General features: G+C 36.0%; 1 protein-coding gene across 4 annotated transcripts in view; it reads left to right on the top strand.

Annotated features, from left to right (window-relative positions):
* Positions 1-17,878, top strand: part of Ets98B (DNA-binding protein Ets98B) — a 143,150-nt gene that overhangs the window by 106,692 nt on the left and 18,580 nt on the right. For all 4 annotated transcript variants that reach the window (XR_012999585.1, XM_031980340.2, XM_076371740.1 and 1 more), the window contains exons 3-4: positions 1,674-2,353; positions 5,861-6,015. Coding sequence is in view for 3 of the 4 variants with exons in the window: in XM_031980340.2 (XP_031836200.1) it covers positions 1,674-2,353; positions 5,861-6,015 (835 nt within the window). In the remaining variant the exon portion in view is untranslated. The remainder of the gene's footprint in view (positions 1-1,673; positions 2,354-5,860; positions 6,016-17,878) is intronic.

Genomic DNA, 17,878 nt, shown 5'->3' with positions numbered 1-17,878 from the left:
ATTTTTGTTCGTGATTATAACAAAATGTATGCAGGACAAAATTAATAAATATCCTCATATGAATACGAATCAACAATGTACTCAATAGTTTCAATAATTTCATCAAACGAGTATATTTTGTAACTTTCAAGTTACAATGACGTTAAACTTTCACGCCTGAGCGTATAAAAGTTTAAGTTAACTGATTACTTAATTTTACTCACCACTTTGAGTGCAAAATGAAATAAATCAACAAGATTCCAATACACTGACGTGTGACTTCAAAATTACAAGGGCCTACAGAGGGTTAATAGAAAAAAGAGAAGTAATTAAAGGATTTGTCTGCGACTTAGTCTTCCAAATATGAACATTTCGTCTCGTCAAAATGTCGACATTCGTCCGCAAAGAGTTAACCCTTTATACTCGATAGGGTGTGGTCCTCAATTGAACACAGCAGAATTATAAAATAAAAAATTCAACATAAAATTTTGAATAATGTATTAACACATGAAACATAGAAATAAAACAATTCTGCCCCATAATGTATGCAAGATGTTTCTTTATGTAAGTTGCGAATAATATTGCTAATATTTCGTGAGAAAATAATGAATGTTTGTAATGAAAAATATCGTCGAGTGCAAAGGGTTAATATATCGATTTTATGCTGGCAGCTTCCCAGCCCACTGGTTCGCATTTCACTGATATTGAACTTTGCAATTCAACCATTTACCACGTTGAATGCCGTGGGGGTCACCGGTGACCCCGAACCAAAGCGAATTACTATAGTTCACTCAGTTAAACGATGATCATTTGAAAACATTTCTATATTCTAAATAATGCTGCCTAATGCGATGACATTCGGCTAGACGAGCGTGCGATAACTTTTGCAAAACTATTTTTGCTTTATGAAATCGTACGGCGTTCAACGTGTTAACTGCGTTTGACGCGTATAAACGTCATCTTAAAGCTTGAAATGATACTAATTCTTTCAACAATGAATTCTTTATTTCTTCAGATAAACACGTTATTCTCCTTTGTTTTGCTTTAAATATGTTTTCTTAAAAATATCTTCATTAAATTATACCCTAGGTACATTCGTCCTGCGTGTGACGAGTACACACTTCATGTTTTGATTCTATTGCGCGCAAAATACATTCTTACTTAACCAAAACCCAAACAAGACTGAACTTTCCATTCGGGCCATTTGGTATTCTCATTGTAAAACGAACAAATTTTCAATAATCTATTGCGAAGTCAATATTATTCTAAAAAGATACTATTCCAACAATTGTAACTCACAGGTCAAGAGCAAAATAATTGAATCGAAAGTGTTCGAAAATCGATCCAGCATGGAACGTGTTAAAGCCGATGCCAATTGGAGGTTAAAGGTTAATCCCTTGCCATACAATGACGAGTGAGACTCGTGATGAAGATTTCTAGATTAATTCAACAAAACTCAACGTTGCTTATTCCCCAATAGCTCAAAGCAAAAAGCTATTTTGCTATTATCAATGTATTATCTTCAAATGAAATTTCCACCTAAAATAGATCAGGAAATTTTACATTTCTCCCAGGTTGTAAAATGCTAAACGAGCTCAGTAGCGAAAGTAAATAATACGTCAAGGGATTAGGCATCATCAAAGAAATAACGTTAAGCCATCCAAATGATCCACCCCCGATGTCTTTGATTGCAGACTCTTGGCCGAGAGTCTGGGTTACCGAGAGGACTCGACCGACTGCACAGTGCCGTGCACACCGCCCAGAACGGAAGAGGACATCTACAACAGCCTTGACGCGGACTTCTTCGCTAAAAAGGAAGATGCCGCAGTCCAAGCGCACCCGTTGCTGAAGGAAATCCTGTTCAAGGAGGAGCCGCGGTCCAGCTGCAGCGGCAACACCAGCAACACAGTGACCAGCAACTCCTCCGCGTCCACGTTGACGTCCTCCTCGTCGACCGCGTCCTCCTCGCCCGACCCGGTCGAGCTCGAGAACAGCTCCCCGCTGAGGAACCTACTGTTCAAGGGCGCTAGGAAGGATTTCGCGGACGCAGCGAGAACAAATGTACTGAAACTTGAGAGAACAGAAGACGAGGCCAGAAATCCGCTGCAGAAGGAGGAGGAGCTGTTCAAGGACGGGCAGAAGAGCGACCATCAGTTGCTCAGGGAAGTTCTGAGGGATACCAGCTTCCAAAAAAAGTACAACCTGAGACCCGTGGATCTTGGCAACGTCGGCACCGGGTTCGTCGAGGACATGGAGCCCGGCGAGTGCGTCGGAGACCTGACCAGGGAACAAATCGAGCCTGTTCTCAGCCTAGCCATCCAACAGCTGCAGAAAGACTTTGATAATACATGCGTGGCGCTGGGCATTCATCCGGGTGAGTAACTGCCACCGCGATCTCTTTATGCTTTCAGTTTTCTTTTTTTTCTCTCTACTTAACCCGTTCGCTACTGTCGTTTGTCCCTGTGACGATACTCTGTTGACGCTGGAACTGCCGAGCAATTAGAAGGAGTTATTTATCATTTGTTCTATCGAAATTGGGACGGTGTGTTTGTTGAAATTTGACGAGTCGCTTATTCTTGTATGTCGTGAAATGTATAAATTTGTTTGTGTACTTTTGTAATTAAAGTGATTGGTTAGTTGAAGCTTTTTGAATCAGTGAGTTTGATCTATTTGGTAGTTCTAATGGTAATGCTAGGTTTGAACGCGTCAATTTCACGCGTATTGAAGTTTGTAAATATTGTTTGGTCATTTATATGAAGTACAGTGAATAAGTGAAATTAGTAGTGAACGTGTTGAACCCTCAGGAACCGAAGGAATTCACTCGTCATGCAATAGTCATTGAAACTATGATTCTATTGCTCTATTGTAATTATGTCTCCATATAAATTAATATAATTTTGTGAACAATTTTGTAAGTCATTGTCTCGTACTAACACCAATAAAACGTAGAACACAATGTGTTCGTGCAACATTGAGGGGTCACTCAAAGGAAACACTTTATCTGAGGATACCGATATGAATAAGTGAAAGAAAGTGGATTCTCCGGAAATGAATTTCGGTTTTTGCTCCTGATATCTCAAGTTACGTAAATTCGCTTGAAATGTATTTATTTAATTAAAATTAAGGATACAGTTAATACACTTTTCTTAATGCGACGATGAAATTTGTGTTTCACCATTCCATTAGAACAATTCGAGACCATAGAATTGATAGCTTCCTCAAAGAGCAATCTGAGTCGTCTTTCTTTTTGAGATCTTTGATCGTTGAAACCAATTATAAAGAAAAACTAATTACATGAATTCGTTTCGTTGTTATGTCATGAAGTAAAATCGTTAAGACGATTATTTATTATAGTGTGCAATGAATGTACTTACTCGGTTACATTTGTGACATTTTTAAGATAATTGTCCAAGTGTTGCCTTTTCATTTAAAAGGTATGTCTTTTTCTTTAACATTGTTGCGCTAATTAGCCATGATTTTCTTGGTAATCAACGTTCCAGTTACGCGTTTATATCACAAGATATGAAGAAACGGATAGAGCCTTCCACTTACTCACATAAGAAGACATTAAATATGACCTTACTTCGTAATTACTTTGCTTATTTCACAAATATGAAACAAAATATTTATTATTTATTTCTCAGTATTTTAAATTCAATTCATTATATATAATCCTTACCATTCCGAATTCTTGTTTTATACATGTATCATAACATAATAAATTCCAAATAACCACTGTGGAACAATCCAATTTTAATAAACGAGTGTATCATTAATAAAAAATTAAAGAACTGTGTTACATGTTGAGACACAGAATTAACGAAATAAACACAAATATTAAAACACAAAAAACACAAATATTAAGGTACAAGAAATGCAAACATAAGGTAACAGTTATGAATCAGACGATAATAAACAGTAAATAATGCAAATTATTTGACGTTCCGACGTGCCAACGTTTTAACGTTTGACAGGTTACGTGAACCTATGGAAATTTATCCCTGAAATTAACCTGACTAATATTTTACGTAGTAGCAGCAATTTCTGCGCCTCTTATATTCCTTAACACAAAAATATTAATTATATTCGATACCTCGACTCGTAGGACACACTACAAACGAACTTAAAACAAACAAAAATCCTACTATTTTGTCATTAACACCAAAACTACCGAGCAGTTAAATTGATTTTTTGAAATTTCTGTGTAACAACTCTGTAAGACTATAATTGATTCACAATTCATTTTGCATGGTGCTAAATCAATTTCTTTAACACCAAACGTACCAGCACTTTATATTTATCTATTCCCACTCTAACCAGCTGAACAATTACAAAATAAACATAGGCAAATTAGACGATCAATTTTTTTAGTAGAAACTTGAACAAAAGAAAAAACAAAAATTGCTAAACCAATTAAACAATGTAAGAATATAAAGTTAAATTGTCGAAAACACAAAATTTTGAATCAAATTTTAAAACCGGTCATTCGACTAGGTACGATACATCTACTGTTAATAATTTCTCAGAGAAACATTTGTTATCTTTTTAATATTTACAAGAACAAGCAGGTCATTTTAACATTGGTAGTTTCATTGTTGATATGCAACAATCATGTTCCTCTTAGGAACCCGTAATTTAACAAAATATAACTACAATACAATTACCTAATAACAAAGTGATCCTTACAATTGTATTAAAACCACGTGGCAACTTACAATGCCCTTTGAATACGGAAGAAAAAAATTGTTTCGCATACCGTTAGGGAAGTTAATGGCTACTGAACAGATCGTGTAACAATAAATTTATAAATCGTGAATGTACGGTTCTCGCTGGTATATAATAAGAAGGTGCGTGAGTGTCCATTAGACACTTAGGCCTTCTTGCTACCTTGCCGCGGGCAATACTTCGACGTTATCTTCGTGAACGTAGGAGCGACCGGTTCGACTATTAGTCCGCGCCATGATGTCATGCTCGGAATAAGTTACGAAGTCACATCGTGCTCTCGTGAGTAGTTACGAAATTTCGAGGCTTCGCTCAAGGTCACCGGCTATGCTTCCGCTACATTTCTAATTTTCCTCGACAGTTAAAGCTGTTTGTATTACGGCTCACGTGATCATCGTTGTGTCATGAAGGCAACGGTCTGCACTGAATGTTCAGGAGAGAAAAAATTGATTTGACTCTGCTGATAGAAAGTTCGGTTACGGAATCGAAAGTGGTAGCGGAAATTGGGCGTGGTGAAATCTGACCGTTGGTCTTTTGAATGTCTCGCCTTATGTTTTACCATTTAGTTATATTAAAGTAATGAGGTTTTAACTTGATCCTTAACAATATGAAGTGTCATAAATTTTTCACTGCAAAACTTGCATTAGTATTACATGTTTCAACCGTAGTTTTATATGACGCTTTACTAGTTTATTTGAGAACATATGAGAAGGATTTGAAGTGTTATGTACACCTCTCGCTAATTTATTTGTGAAAAGGTGCGTGCTCTATTTAATTCAACAATCTCAACTTATTTTATCCTCACAACTTTACATCCAAATGATTGCATTAGTAGCAATATAATTTTATTCAGATATTACGAAAAGAATTGATTAGACATTGAAAATATTAAACTATTAAGAGAAGAATTTACTTGAATGTCAACGAAATGTTGAGTAAATAAATTCGTGAAGAATTAACATTCGAAGACAAAAATGAACGATGTCTGAACACGGTTCTCTCATATATCCAGATTAATAACGTTTCAAAATTGGTATTTCCATATTCCACTGGAGGAAAATTTTCAAGGAATATACAATATTCACGAAGAGCAAAACTAAAAAGGAAACTTTCCAAGGAATATTAAAATACGACTGTTCGAATGGTCCTGTTGTTGCAGAACCACGACGTTGGAGTGCAGCGGACGTAGCCGCCTGGATACAATGGGCCAGGAGGCAATTGCAGTTGCCCTCGGTGCCATTGGAGAGCTTCAACGTCGACGGTGCAACGTTGACGTCACTCACGGAGGAAGAATTCTGTCAGCGTGCACCTCAGGTGAGTACAATTCGATTCCTCCCCCCGATGATACAGTGACACAATGCAGCACGCCTATGGCTTCCGTCGCGCGGTTGCTCGGGTCCACTCATTAAAATCGGTTAGCGCACGAGTCGCACTTTCGAGGAGTACCGTTAGGCCACGTCCACATCTGTGCAACGCCGTGCCACGCACGGATCTAAAGTCACTTGAAAGGTTCGATTTCACGAGGAGATGCGCACCGGAGGAACCGACGATCCGCCGATATTCGATACTCGAGCCTCGTGTAAGCAGGGCAGAAAGAAATCGAAAGGTGTACGAGTTTGGTGTACAGTTGGTTATGAAAGTTGATGTACACGTTGGTGGAGAACTTTCGGATATTTGAAATATTCATTTAAAGTTTTTGGAATTTTGAAACTTTATTTGAAAAATATTTTGTTTATTGTAATTACTTATAATCTTTAATGTTGTAAATAATATCATTCATAATTTGTCATTTTCGTTTCAAATTTTCAAATATTTAACTCGAAAAGTGAGTGTTCTCAACATTTCACGAATACTTGGTCGTTTATTAGTTGCATGACGAATTAATTGAAAGTTAAGGGGAAATCAGTATATACTTTAATTTAGAATTTCTGCGATTTGCTTGTATGCTCTTTCGTATTCAAGTATTCCCATGTATACTTGTTGATTTAATCCTAATTTTTATAATATAATAATGTTGCTGTGTCTACAGCAATAACAAATTTGATAACATTGATGAAATAATAAATATATTAATATTTTATAAACATAGCACTTTCACTCTACGACTTAAATTTTAACCATTCAATAAGTTCATATAGATTTGAACTACTTAGAATCTGTAATAAAATTCTCCGATTAACTGAATATCTATATAAACCATCTGGTAAACAAAATTATACTTCAAATTCACAAAGAATTCCCAAATTTGACTCTTCCAATATTCCTAGGCTACTCTTTCGATGGAATTCACAGATATTACGCAACGTTGTCGAAGCCACTGCGACAATCATTCGCGTCGGGTTTTAACGAAGCAATTAGTCCCTGCAATTTCGTGGTGTTTTAATAAATTACTGGTGCAAGTGATCTATGGCAGGATGATTGCCGTTAACGAACACATAGCGATATACGTTCACGACGACAATCACGAATTTCTTTGGTTAATTACTTCGACTCGGGTTTGACCTCCGATTCGAAACGGCATTTAGTTCAAGTTGAAAGGTGAACTGTGACACAATTTAATTACCGACGACAGCGAGGGACGAAGGTACGTCGTACCTTTCAAATGTTACGCGCCCACCGAACGGAAATGATAATTAAAACGGTATAAGTGATTCCGCTTTTTGCGGGTAACTGTTCCAATTAGACGGTTCCATTGAAAACGATTGGAACAGGAACATCGTGCCACGAGACAGTGAATTTAGATTTGTTTACGATCGACGAAGTGTATAATTGCAGAAGGCAAGTTGTAAATGGATCATGATAGCCGTGCACCATATTCTGGCTCGTTATCTGCAATGTCGCCGTTGCCGACGTTTTTCTAGGAACGTTATCTCGCATTCTAGCAGGAATTTATAACTGATTTTGTTTTTTAGCGTTATCGCTAATGAAACTGCATGTTCGTAGATAGTGCAACTGCGACTATGTACTACCAGGTAGCAAGATCGTTGCAACGTAACTGAATTTTGCTGTACATTAATGGCAGTAGTAAATTGACTACAGTAACCTCATTTCTATTTTTAATTTTCGGACAGTTCTGGGATGACTAGGTACATCTATTAAGTAAAATTTTTATTAAATGCTTCATTGGAGAGACATCTGGGAAAGTTAGAGAAATTTTTTAAATAGCAGATAGAAGATTAAGGTCTTTGCAATATGAAAGTCATTTTTTCATTAAACATTTTTGTATCCTTAATAAGAGAAATCAGTTTAATTTAACAATTTCAACATGATAATTACAATTAATTACATTCCTTTCATATAATAAAATTTGTTACATAATCAATTTTTCATATAATCAAATTGTGTATTATAAATTGATTGTAAATTTTATCGACTCACACTACAAATATTGTAGCACACAGAATTTTCCAAAATAGAATGATCAAAAGCTTGATCAGTTTTAGGAGTCTTTTTATTTTATCTGGGACGCGATAGAGTACAGAAGCCTTATTAGAGTAAAGACATTTCTCTTTGATTCCAGTTTCTCTGAATTGCCGCATAGAGATCCGCAGTCTACTTCTAAGAAATTCAATGTTCGAATACTTTTCTACATTTCTGAAACTTATATCAACGACAGCATTGAAACACGCGCAAAAGTCCTACTAGAAAATCTCTCGCGACCTAGCACGCTCGCAGTTATTGTAAAAAAACAAAAAGAAAAAATGTCCCAATTGGTGACAGAACCGGACCACTCTCCCACAAATTGCCCAGTTGGAATCGTGGACTTTCCCAAAGGAAACTGGTCAACCAAGGAAGCTTGGAAAACGCATTCCTAACGCGGAACGAATCGAACGAGTGATGACAGAAGTAAAAGGGTTCCGCTTGTAACGCAGCTAATAAAATGTGTTTGTTGAGCATTAAATCTTACGCCTCAAATGTACCGTGACGAGCATGCGACGACCGCGATATCTTCAGACCGATGGATACATTAGCATGCAAAATATTCCCACTATTTTTTTATCGATTTTTTCAAATTTCTTTTTCAGCTGCACGTTTCAACTTCGTGTATTTTATATACATAGATAAATTGTGGAACGTTCATTAGCACGTTGACTGCCACGGAAAACTTCAGAGTTTCATGTATCGCTTATTCTTTTGTAGCAAAGATAAACAGGAACGATTACTTTTTTTTGGTATCGCAATTATTAAGTTAGGCTGTTATCTAGTTATTTACGCTATTGAAAATTTTCATTCGACGTCAGTTCCCTGACAAATTATAATTGTTTTCAAGTAATTTGGAAGCTCCGGTCATCGGTGACAATCTTGGCAGTCAACGTGTTAAATATACATTTAAAATAGTTTTATAGTCCAATTCGTTTTTGTATTCACTGGAGAATTTTCAGAAAACTCAATTGCGCGAACGGCGATTTTCAATGAAATCAACGTATATCAATGTATATAAAAAAAACTGAAATATGTTGTTACGCAGTATACTTTAAGTGGATAATCAGTTCCGATGAAATGTAACAGTTTTTTCAATGCTGTGGTAATTAGCGAAGTTACATAGCCAGTTGCCTTTATATAAAAACGGGATTTCTCATTACCAGTGCGCAACGTCTTAAGTAATAAATAATGTATCCAAACGTTGGTGGCCGCTAATGACTTTACCGTTAATGTGGCCACCTTAAAACGCACTCAAATATAAAATCAAAAACGAAACAAAATTAAGAAGAACAAGAGGAGGAAAGAAATCGAAGTAAACAGAGAAGCCCGGGCCCGTTCGATAAAGAAACTAATGGCGCGACTCACTCGAGAAACGCTCAAGTGGACAAGGTCCGGTGAAAGTGAATTTCCTGGAAATCGTCGTGCGTCCACGTTCTTTCCTCGTAGAGCCCGCGCTCCACGGGAGGGACGGCGTGAGTAAGCAGCCGGCGTAATAATACGGTTCGCGCCGCTTAACGGAACCAGGATTCTCCCGATACCTTTCGTGCATCGCGCGGAGTACATCGTTTTAGGCCGCGATTGCAAGATTTCTTCGCTATTGAATAGACCAGGGGTGGGCAGGCATGAGGTCAATGAAAGCTGCATGCCAGTTTTTCGTACAGTGGCGTTCAAAAGTTACCAGTCAGATTGTTTCTGGTACTTTTCTTACACAATAAACAGTTTAAGAACTTTTTGATATTATGACATGTAAAGGGTATATCGCGCGAGAGGGTACTCTGAAAAAATCAACACCATTCTTTATACATATTTTCTTAGAAATAATTCAGCTGTTCGAGAGTGTTCGGCCAGAATGTTTGACACTTTGATGTTCACTTTGAAATCGGTAATGGACAAGAAAAGCAATTCTTCTTTTTTGATAGTTATGATTCTTGGGGAGTTCGATCAAGGATCTAACTCAGAATAGAATATTATTTCAGAATATTATTATTGTTTTTTTATTTATAATACTAAGAACATAAGACGGCCGTTACCGTCATTTGCACCTACATTCACACCTATATTTACGAGTATTGGACGGCTATAGACGACATTTACGTTAACGTGTTAATAAAGAAAATAATGCTTGTTTTCTGCTATGATAATAATTTAATGTATAGTATTTAACATATTACACTTAGTATCTTGTGGCCATACCCTTTGCATTAATGACAGCGATGTGGCGTGGAATCAATTCCAAAAACGATGTGGCCGGAAACTTTTGAACGCCACTGTATATTGTTAGAGCCACGCTATATTATTCAATACTAGTTTCACGGAACGTGTTAATTTGACAAATGTCGAATTTTATAAACATTCCTTGGTAAATGTTTACGTCGATTTTGATTGATGCAATTACACGAAGATGTTTCTCAATAATATTGGGTCATATATTCAGCTACTATGTTTCATTTGGCGTTTTGGTGAGATGAAACGTTCATATTCGGAAGACTAAGTCGCAGGCAAATGATTTATTTACTCGGACAGCAAGAGATTAGCATGTAGTTTCTGTTTTTGCTATTATTGAACCAATTAATATATAATTTAGCTTCATCTGTTGAAGGTTTTGTACATTTCAAAGAATCTTCGTCCGCGAAGGGTTAAAGTTGAGGGTTGAAAATATATTTTTTACAATATCTCCGAAACTAGGGGATGCAGAAAAGAAATCTACATTGTTTATTTTCAAGCGATCGATTTAATAAGAAAATTTCTTTCCTACGTGCCCTAGTTTTAGATATATAGAAAATATATTTTCAACTCTCTTCTTTGAGGGGTGTTTTTACTCGTTCAAAGTGGACGTTGGCAGATAAGAAAAAATACGAGTCAAATATTTTCTTGAGAACAATGTCTCGCATAAGTTTCTTTAAAATCGGCGTGTGCTGGCTGAAAAGGTTCCCTTGTAAGAGCCGCATTCGCCCACCGTTGGAATAGACCGTTACCAGGACCGAGTCTCAAAGGCGACGCAACCGCCGACATTTCGAGTCGCGCATGAATGCAAATGCTCGGCTTCAATGTTTACAGGCGTCCATTTGTCTTCCCGTAGAGATTAGCGAAACCGAGGGGACCCAACGCCGTTTCACTCGGATTTTCTTACAGGATAAAACTCGCCTCTTCTTTCCCCATTTTTTCGTTTTTTAATTTCCTGCTCGCGCAGAAACGGTACTTAATTCTTGTTATCTCGTTTCATACGTTTCGCTGCCGGCACGGAGATGCAGATTTATGTTTGGTCGCATGTAACTGATGGCTTTCGAGCGGTTAACGCGGAGATAACTTTATACGCGGGTTTAAAGACCGGAGCAAACAGGCGTCGGTGTGTTGCATACGATTTTCCGTGAACGGCTCCGCGGCGGGCTCGTATGTTACATCGTCGCGTATAGGTTAACCATTGAACGGTGTTTGATGAGTCCACGTCGGTTACTTTCGATTGAGTAAATAAACAAGGAATTTCGTAATGAACTTTCGCAATGAACTATTTAGAATAGCATAAAATATAACAGAATATTTTCTTACGCGGTAGATAAACCTATTGCCTCTTTGATTGATTTAGTCTAGTGCATATAAATATTTGAAAAGACAAAAAATGTAAAATAATGTTTTTTTACTCGGTAGTTAAAGTTATTACTCGTTGCATCACTTTTTACGTGAATATTCTTAAGATGTCAACCCTTTAACGGTGTTTGATGCGTATATGGTTGCTTACGACTGTGTTTGTGTAAACAAGGAAGTTTGTAATGAAATTTCGCAATTAAATATTTAAAATAGCATAAAATATAATATGATGTTCTCTTGCGCAGCAAATATAGCTTTGCCCATTCGATTCATTAATTCGACCGAAAGAAATACATCTTACAAGTTTTACGAAAATTTCAATGTTTGTAGTGGAAATTATTTAATTTCTTCACCTGTCAAGCACACTCGTTATTATGCAACAATTGGTCACTTTCTCGTGGCGAGTATCCATGTCCAAAAGGACAGTTCGTATCAAGCTGTACATTTCTTGAAATCATATTTAATCTATTTCTCTCTATAGCTAATAATATAAACATAAACCAAGACAATAATCCTACGCAGTAATTCACCATGAACCAAGAGAATAATCCTATACAATAATTTTCCACAAACGCCATACTTCTCATATCCACCTTTCCACAAAGCAACACGCCGAATCCCATCAAAGTCGCCACCCCATTCAAAACTTGAAAGAATCTGAAACCATCGTCTCCCTACCTCGAAGCATTTCTCTCCACCTTAATTACCATAAAAATATTTCCAAAATTGAATTCAACTATTAAAATCCCCGATGATTCGGGAAAAAATTGATTCACGCTCAGAATCGGCAACGGCGGCCGCTAATTAAGTATTCGCGACGTCGAAGCGTTCTCAGCTCGACACCCAAAAAACTTCAGTCTTCATTAACGGCTCCGGTCGATTCGAGAAAAGGGATAATAACTCCTGCGGTAATGTATCGGCCAGGTTCGTTCGAGACTCGACTCGATAATGGTCACGATCCATGATGAGACGGGGCGCAGAATTTTGCAATGCAAAAGTCGACGAGGAGTAACGGTCTAGTTCGTAGCACAGAAACCCGCGGTCCCGATACGTGTGTATCGGGACGATCTCTGTCTCTTGGAATCGTATATACGTACGGAACGCAATAGAAATTAATGGCGAGCGAGCGAGTGAACGAAGTGACTGGCCGCACCGGCGCAGGGGGTTAGGTTAGTCATGCATAATGGATTCAGCTTTACGTCTTGTAATTGGATAATTATACTACGCCGCGCGCTGCGGCAGCCTGGCCAACGTAAAATCATGAACAGGCTCACGGTTATGCGCTATCTGTAATTTCGTAGATTCTTCCCTCGTTTGCGCGGCCTTCGATTGGATCCTCTTCGCTATATATCCATTCGTGACAAGCGAATCGCCGCGCTACACCTTTCAAATACCTCCGTGAATATCGTCTGCTTATTCAAAGGGGGCACCTTGTTCGATTCTATTTCGTTTGACCCTTGCGACTGCACGTCGAGGCTGTATTTGACATTTGATTTGACTGTTTGGATAGTTGCCTTGGGTGTCTTGTTGTGAACGGATGGGAATCGTTTGTTTTATGGTGAGAACGAGCTTGCTTTTGGTTCTTTGACGTGTTAACTGTGGAATTTCATTTGGAAAATCTTTAATGATTGTAATGAAATTAATTGATGAGGTGGACACTCGTATAACGTGGACTAGATAATAATGTATTATGAGGAGAAGCTCGAAACGACGATCGAAAGCTGATTGAACCCCTTGCTGTATGATTTCTTTTTGAACCCTGATCAATCTAACAACTTTGTTATTAATAATGTATTGACAATAAGAGAAAATTCCAATCTTATTCTACGTCAACGTGTGCTCAAACAAATAGAACAATATTTATGTTTGTTAAATTCTATTTGAAATCTTCACCACGAGTCTAACACGATATTGTAGGACAAGGCGTTAAAGCTAAATGGAGAAGAATTAACGTGTTTTTCTGAAGTCATAAATAATTGATCGCTGAAAGAATTAGTATCAATTTGAATTTAAGACGACGTGTATACTCGTCGAACACAATTAACTGGTTAAGTAAACTTTTGGTAGAAAAGGGATGTTTGTGATTTTGATCATATTTTAGAGTAAGGATTGAATGTTAATGAACGTAACAGTTGAATTAGTACATAGGAGACTAATGAATTAAGTATTCTAATTGGTAATTTTTAACGACCACAATATCATTTTATTTTGTGGAGACAAGTTATATTAAAAATTTTTAAGTCTTTTCCAAACATTTGATTGTTTAATGTAGAAATATTTTTTATTAGAAATATTGATTAATTGTTTATGAATTAATCGAGTTTTAAATTCTATAATAATACACGCAATATAATAATACTAAATAAATAAATTCTACAAAACAATATTAATGAATGTTTAAACAAATAGATATTATCAGTTTGTTATAATATATTTTAATTTTATAATCAGTATTGAAATATATGAATATTTTTATCGAATATAAATATCTAATATCGTTGGTTTTTCCAATTTCATACAATCGGTTCAGTCAGATTTTAAATGTAAAGTGAAATTCTCTAATGAATTTACAACAAAAAATACATTAAGCCCAGCATTTCCTTCATTGACCCGCGTATACCGGCTGTGGCATTTTTAAGTTATATGAACGAGGAACATTGCTTCCTTTCTATTTAATTAGTAATCGAATTTTTCTAGCCGATCGATGCGTAATTTTATTGCCCCATAAATTTTTGTTATAAAATAAACGATTTCATAAATACTTATCCCTCAACCTGACCTTATTGGTATTTGTCTAATCTTCTATTGAAGCATATAATCTAAAACTTTTATGTTAATTACACGCGCTGCGGAATACAACGACTAATCATTAATAAGCGAATTAAAAACTGGAATATCTTAGTCTTATATGTTTCCTTGTAGTTTTTAATAACATGAAAGAAACGACTAATACGTAACCACTACAAAGGTTACAGAAGTAATTAAACACCTTTAATACTTTATTTTGGATTCCACTCTTGAGATATATTTTTATGTTATCGTTTTTATGTGAATAAATTTATGTTTTATGCGATCATACCGATGTTTACGTTATAAGCCGTTTCAGTGTATTAGGCTTATGTTGATATTTTATTGACATATATCTTTTACTCTTCTATACTTATTTGATATTTACTTTCATTCTACAAATCAAAAAGTGTAATAAGGTATCGAATATTTCAATTAACTTCTTGACAAATTGAAATTCTAATATAATGTTTTACTATAATATCAAATCTACATTATTTCATTTATATTTAATTCATCTGTAGCAATAGCTTCATCTGTATTGTGTAAAAAGATATTATTTTATATTTTCTTTTTATTTCTTTTATTATTTTAAACGTTCAACAGCATAATTTAACACTTAGCCAACTGACTGTATTTATTTCTTTTGTTTCTCATTAAGTCTTAAGCTGATGATATTTGCAATTCAACAAATTGTTGCTCTTATGAAGTCCAAATTTTAGTAAAATCAATTGATTCAATACAGTAAAAGTTAACGAAGAAAGTTATAGTTCTTTTTGTGCTTGTTAATAAATTAATACTCGTCAAATACAGTTAAAAGGTTTACACCATCCAAATATTCGCGTGAAAACTATAACCCACTGCACCATATAACTCTCAACGTTTTATCCTTAACACGTTGACCGCCACGAGAATTTTCATCGGTTTGTATAATATTACTGACTCTTTCAGAACAAAGACAAATGGCATTGGAATTAATCATTAATAACTTGGTATCATAGTTCTTAACACTATTTCTACCGGAACTGTCAAAAGACAGTTTTTCAAATTTTGAATTAAAATTCGTTTCTCAGTTTAATCATGTTTCCTCAATTTAATTTTGGACATTTCCAATAGTTAATTTTACAATCGTTATTGTTATACAACTTAATCTTGTAAAATAATTGTAAGTTAAAATTTCAGTAGAAATAGTATTATCTTACACTGTTATTTAGTCACTTCTGTTACTGGTCATCACAATACTGCTCAAACTATTTCGTTACCAGTCGCAGGACAGTCTGTTCCTTTCCTCCCGATACTCGCATAAATCCTCCGATACCGATCTTACCGCTATCGAGATCCCTCATTGCTCTCGATCATAATTCATAAACCGGATAGGTTAGAGGAAAGATTGTTTTATGACTATCCGAGCAATAGGTACCGAACGGGCTTCACCTGAAACTTAACGCCGCTCGTCGAAAGTTACATAAACCCATAACCCGTGCAGTATTCGTGAATTACGAAGAAGTTATTAACAGGTTGACTGCCACTGTCATTACCGGCGATCAGTGCCTCTAAATTGCTCGAGAACGATTACAATAAGAGAATTGATGTCGAATAAAAATCTTGAATAACATAAGTAATTAGATAATCGAAGATCGTATTGGTGAATCATTTGAATTAGGTCTGGGTTGGTATTTATTTAACATTATAACACATTATTAATATTTTATTATTATCATTATTAGTACTGTTATTACTAATATTCCATTTCTCAGCGAGTACTGCGATACCAAATCATTAACACTACAATTACCGAGCGTTTAACCAGTTAACTGTGAAAATTAGTTTGAAAAATCTTTCATTCGCATAATAAAATCAAATAATAAAGTATACACTCGTAAACCGCAGGACAAATGCATCTATAATATATTCTAACGAAAAACCACAGCAAAACGAAGAAGAATTACACGTCTGTCTAAAAAAAAATAAAAAATCGATCGTTGAAAGAATTAATACTATTTTGCGTTTTAACCCTTCGCACTCGAAAGGTGACTCTACTCACCACACAATTTCACACAGTAAAACTACAAAATTTGATATTTAATATTACACTTCGTATAATGCATCAATTTGAGAAATATTGGAATAAAATAGCTTTGTTCCTCAATTCACAAAATATCGTCTTTATCTCATCCGAAAATGTTGAAATATTCCTAGTGAAAAACTTCCGAGTGCAGACTTAAGATGGCGCGTACACGTTTGTCTGTTTTCCTCATGTTTTACACATCTCTTTTGTATTTTCGAACTGTCCAACAATTTTTCGCTCGCGTGAAAATGTGCCGCGTGAACTGAGAGCCGAGTATAAATGAACGTTATTCCGAAAAGCTTCTTCGGCGCAGAATCAGCCGACGCGTATTTTATTCACGCATTATTCGCCCGTACGCTTCCCACGCGAGATTCACATCGTAAAAGATATTGCTAATTGGGTCTAATGCCGCCGAATGATTTCAGATTGCCGCTTGACCACGGCTCCCGCGGTATTAAGTCGTTCGGGAAATCGGAGTGCATGCGATGCAAATTGCATACCCGCGTTAACACGGAACGAGATCGTTCCTTGAAACGTTGCCCGACCGTTTTCGGATTTGATGCGACCAGGAGGGTACGGTCGAAATAAAGATGCGGGTTCAGGGCGTCCGTGTAATTTCGATTGATGATCATGTCGTGCTGTGGCAATGGGAACTCGGTTATCGATGCTCGGAAACGTTCCGGGAATCGGCTTCCCGTCGGATCGTTACTGCATCGGCTAGCACGACGAATTACGTAAATAACATTGAAATTCGATCATTTCTGTTTGCACTTTTGATTACGCGTGTGATACGATATAGGGTAAGGGGTCGACAAGTTTGCTATTAGTGTCAGCGATTCGTAAGTATCTCGGTTTCGTGTTTTGCATAGATTAGAATGGATTTTGAGGAAATTGTGGTTATTTCTTTTACTATATTTCAGAAATTTCTGTAAAACATTCGAACAATGGAAATCAATTTGTAATGTTAAGTAGCTAATTGTGTCAACTTGTAAGTTCAGGAAGAAAGAGATTGACTATTTTTATATATATTCTTTAAACATTTGCTATTTTTATTTATATATATTGGTATATATGCGATTATATCGTGTTCGATTTGAAATATACATTAAACATTATTGAACATATAGAAAATAATAAAAATATATATATATCTAAGAACTGTTTAATGTCTGATTGCTTAGCCCATTCGCTACCAGCAGTTCTTTCAATGACAGTCGCCGTGATTACAATATTTTATTAAATACAACATATCGTCTTTATAAAATACAAAGAATATTCAAGAAAAAATATCTTCAACTTTCTGTACATTATACT

This window comes from Nomia melanderi, chromosome 1 (genome assembly GCF_051020985.1).
Source record: "Nomia melanderi isolate GNS246 chromosome 1, iyNomMela1, whole genome shotgun sequence".
NCBI classification, from domain to species: Eukaryota; Metazoa; Arthropoda; class Insecta; order Hymenoptera; family Halictidae; genus Nomia; species Nomia melanderi.
The sequence above is the reverse complement of the archived record's forward strand: the minus strand, read 5'-3'. Positions and strand labels throughout refer to the sequence as shown.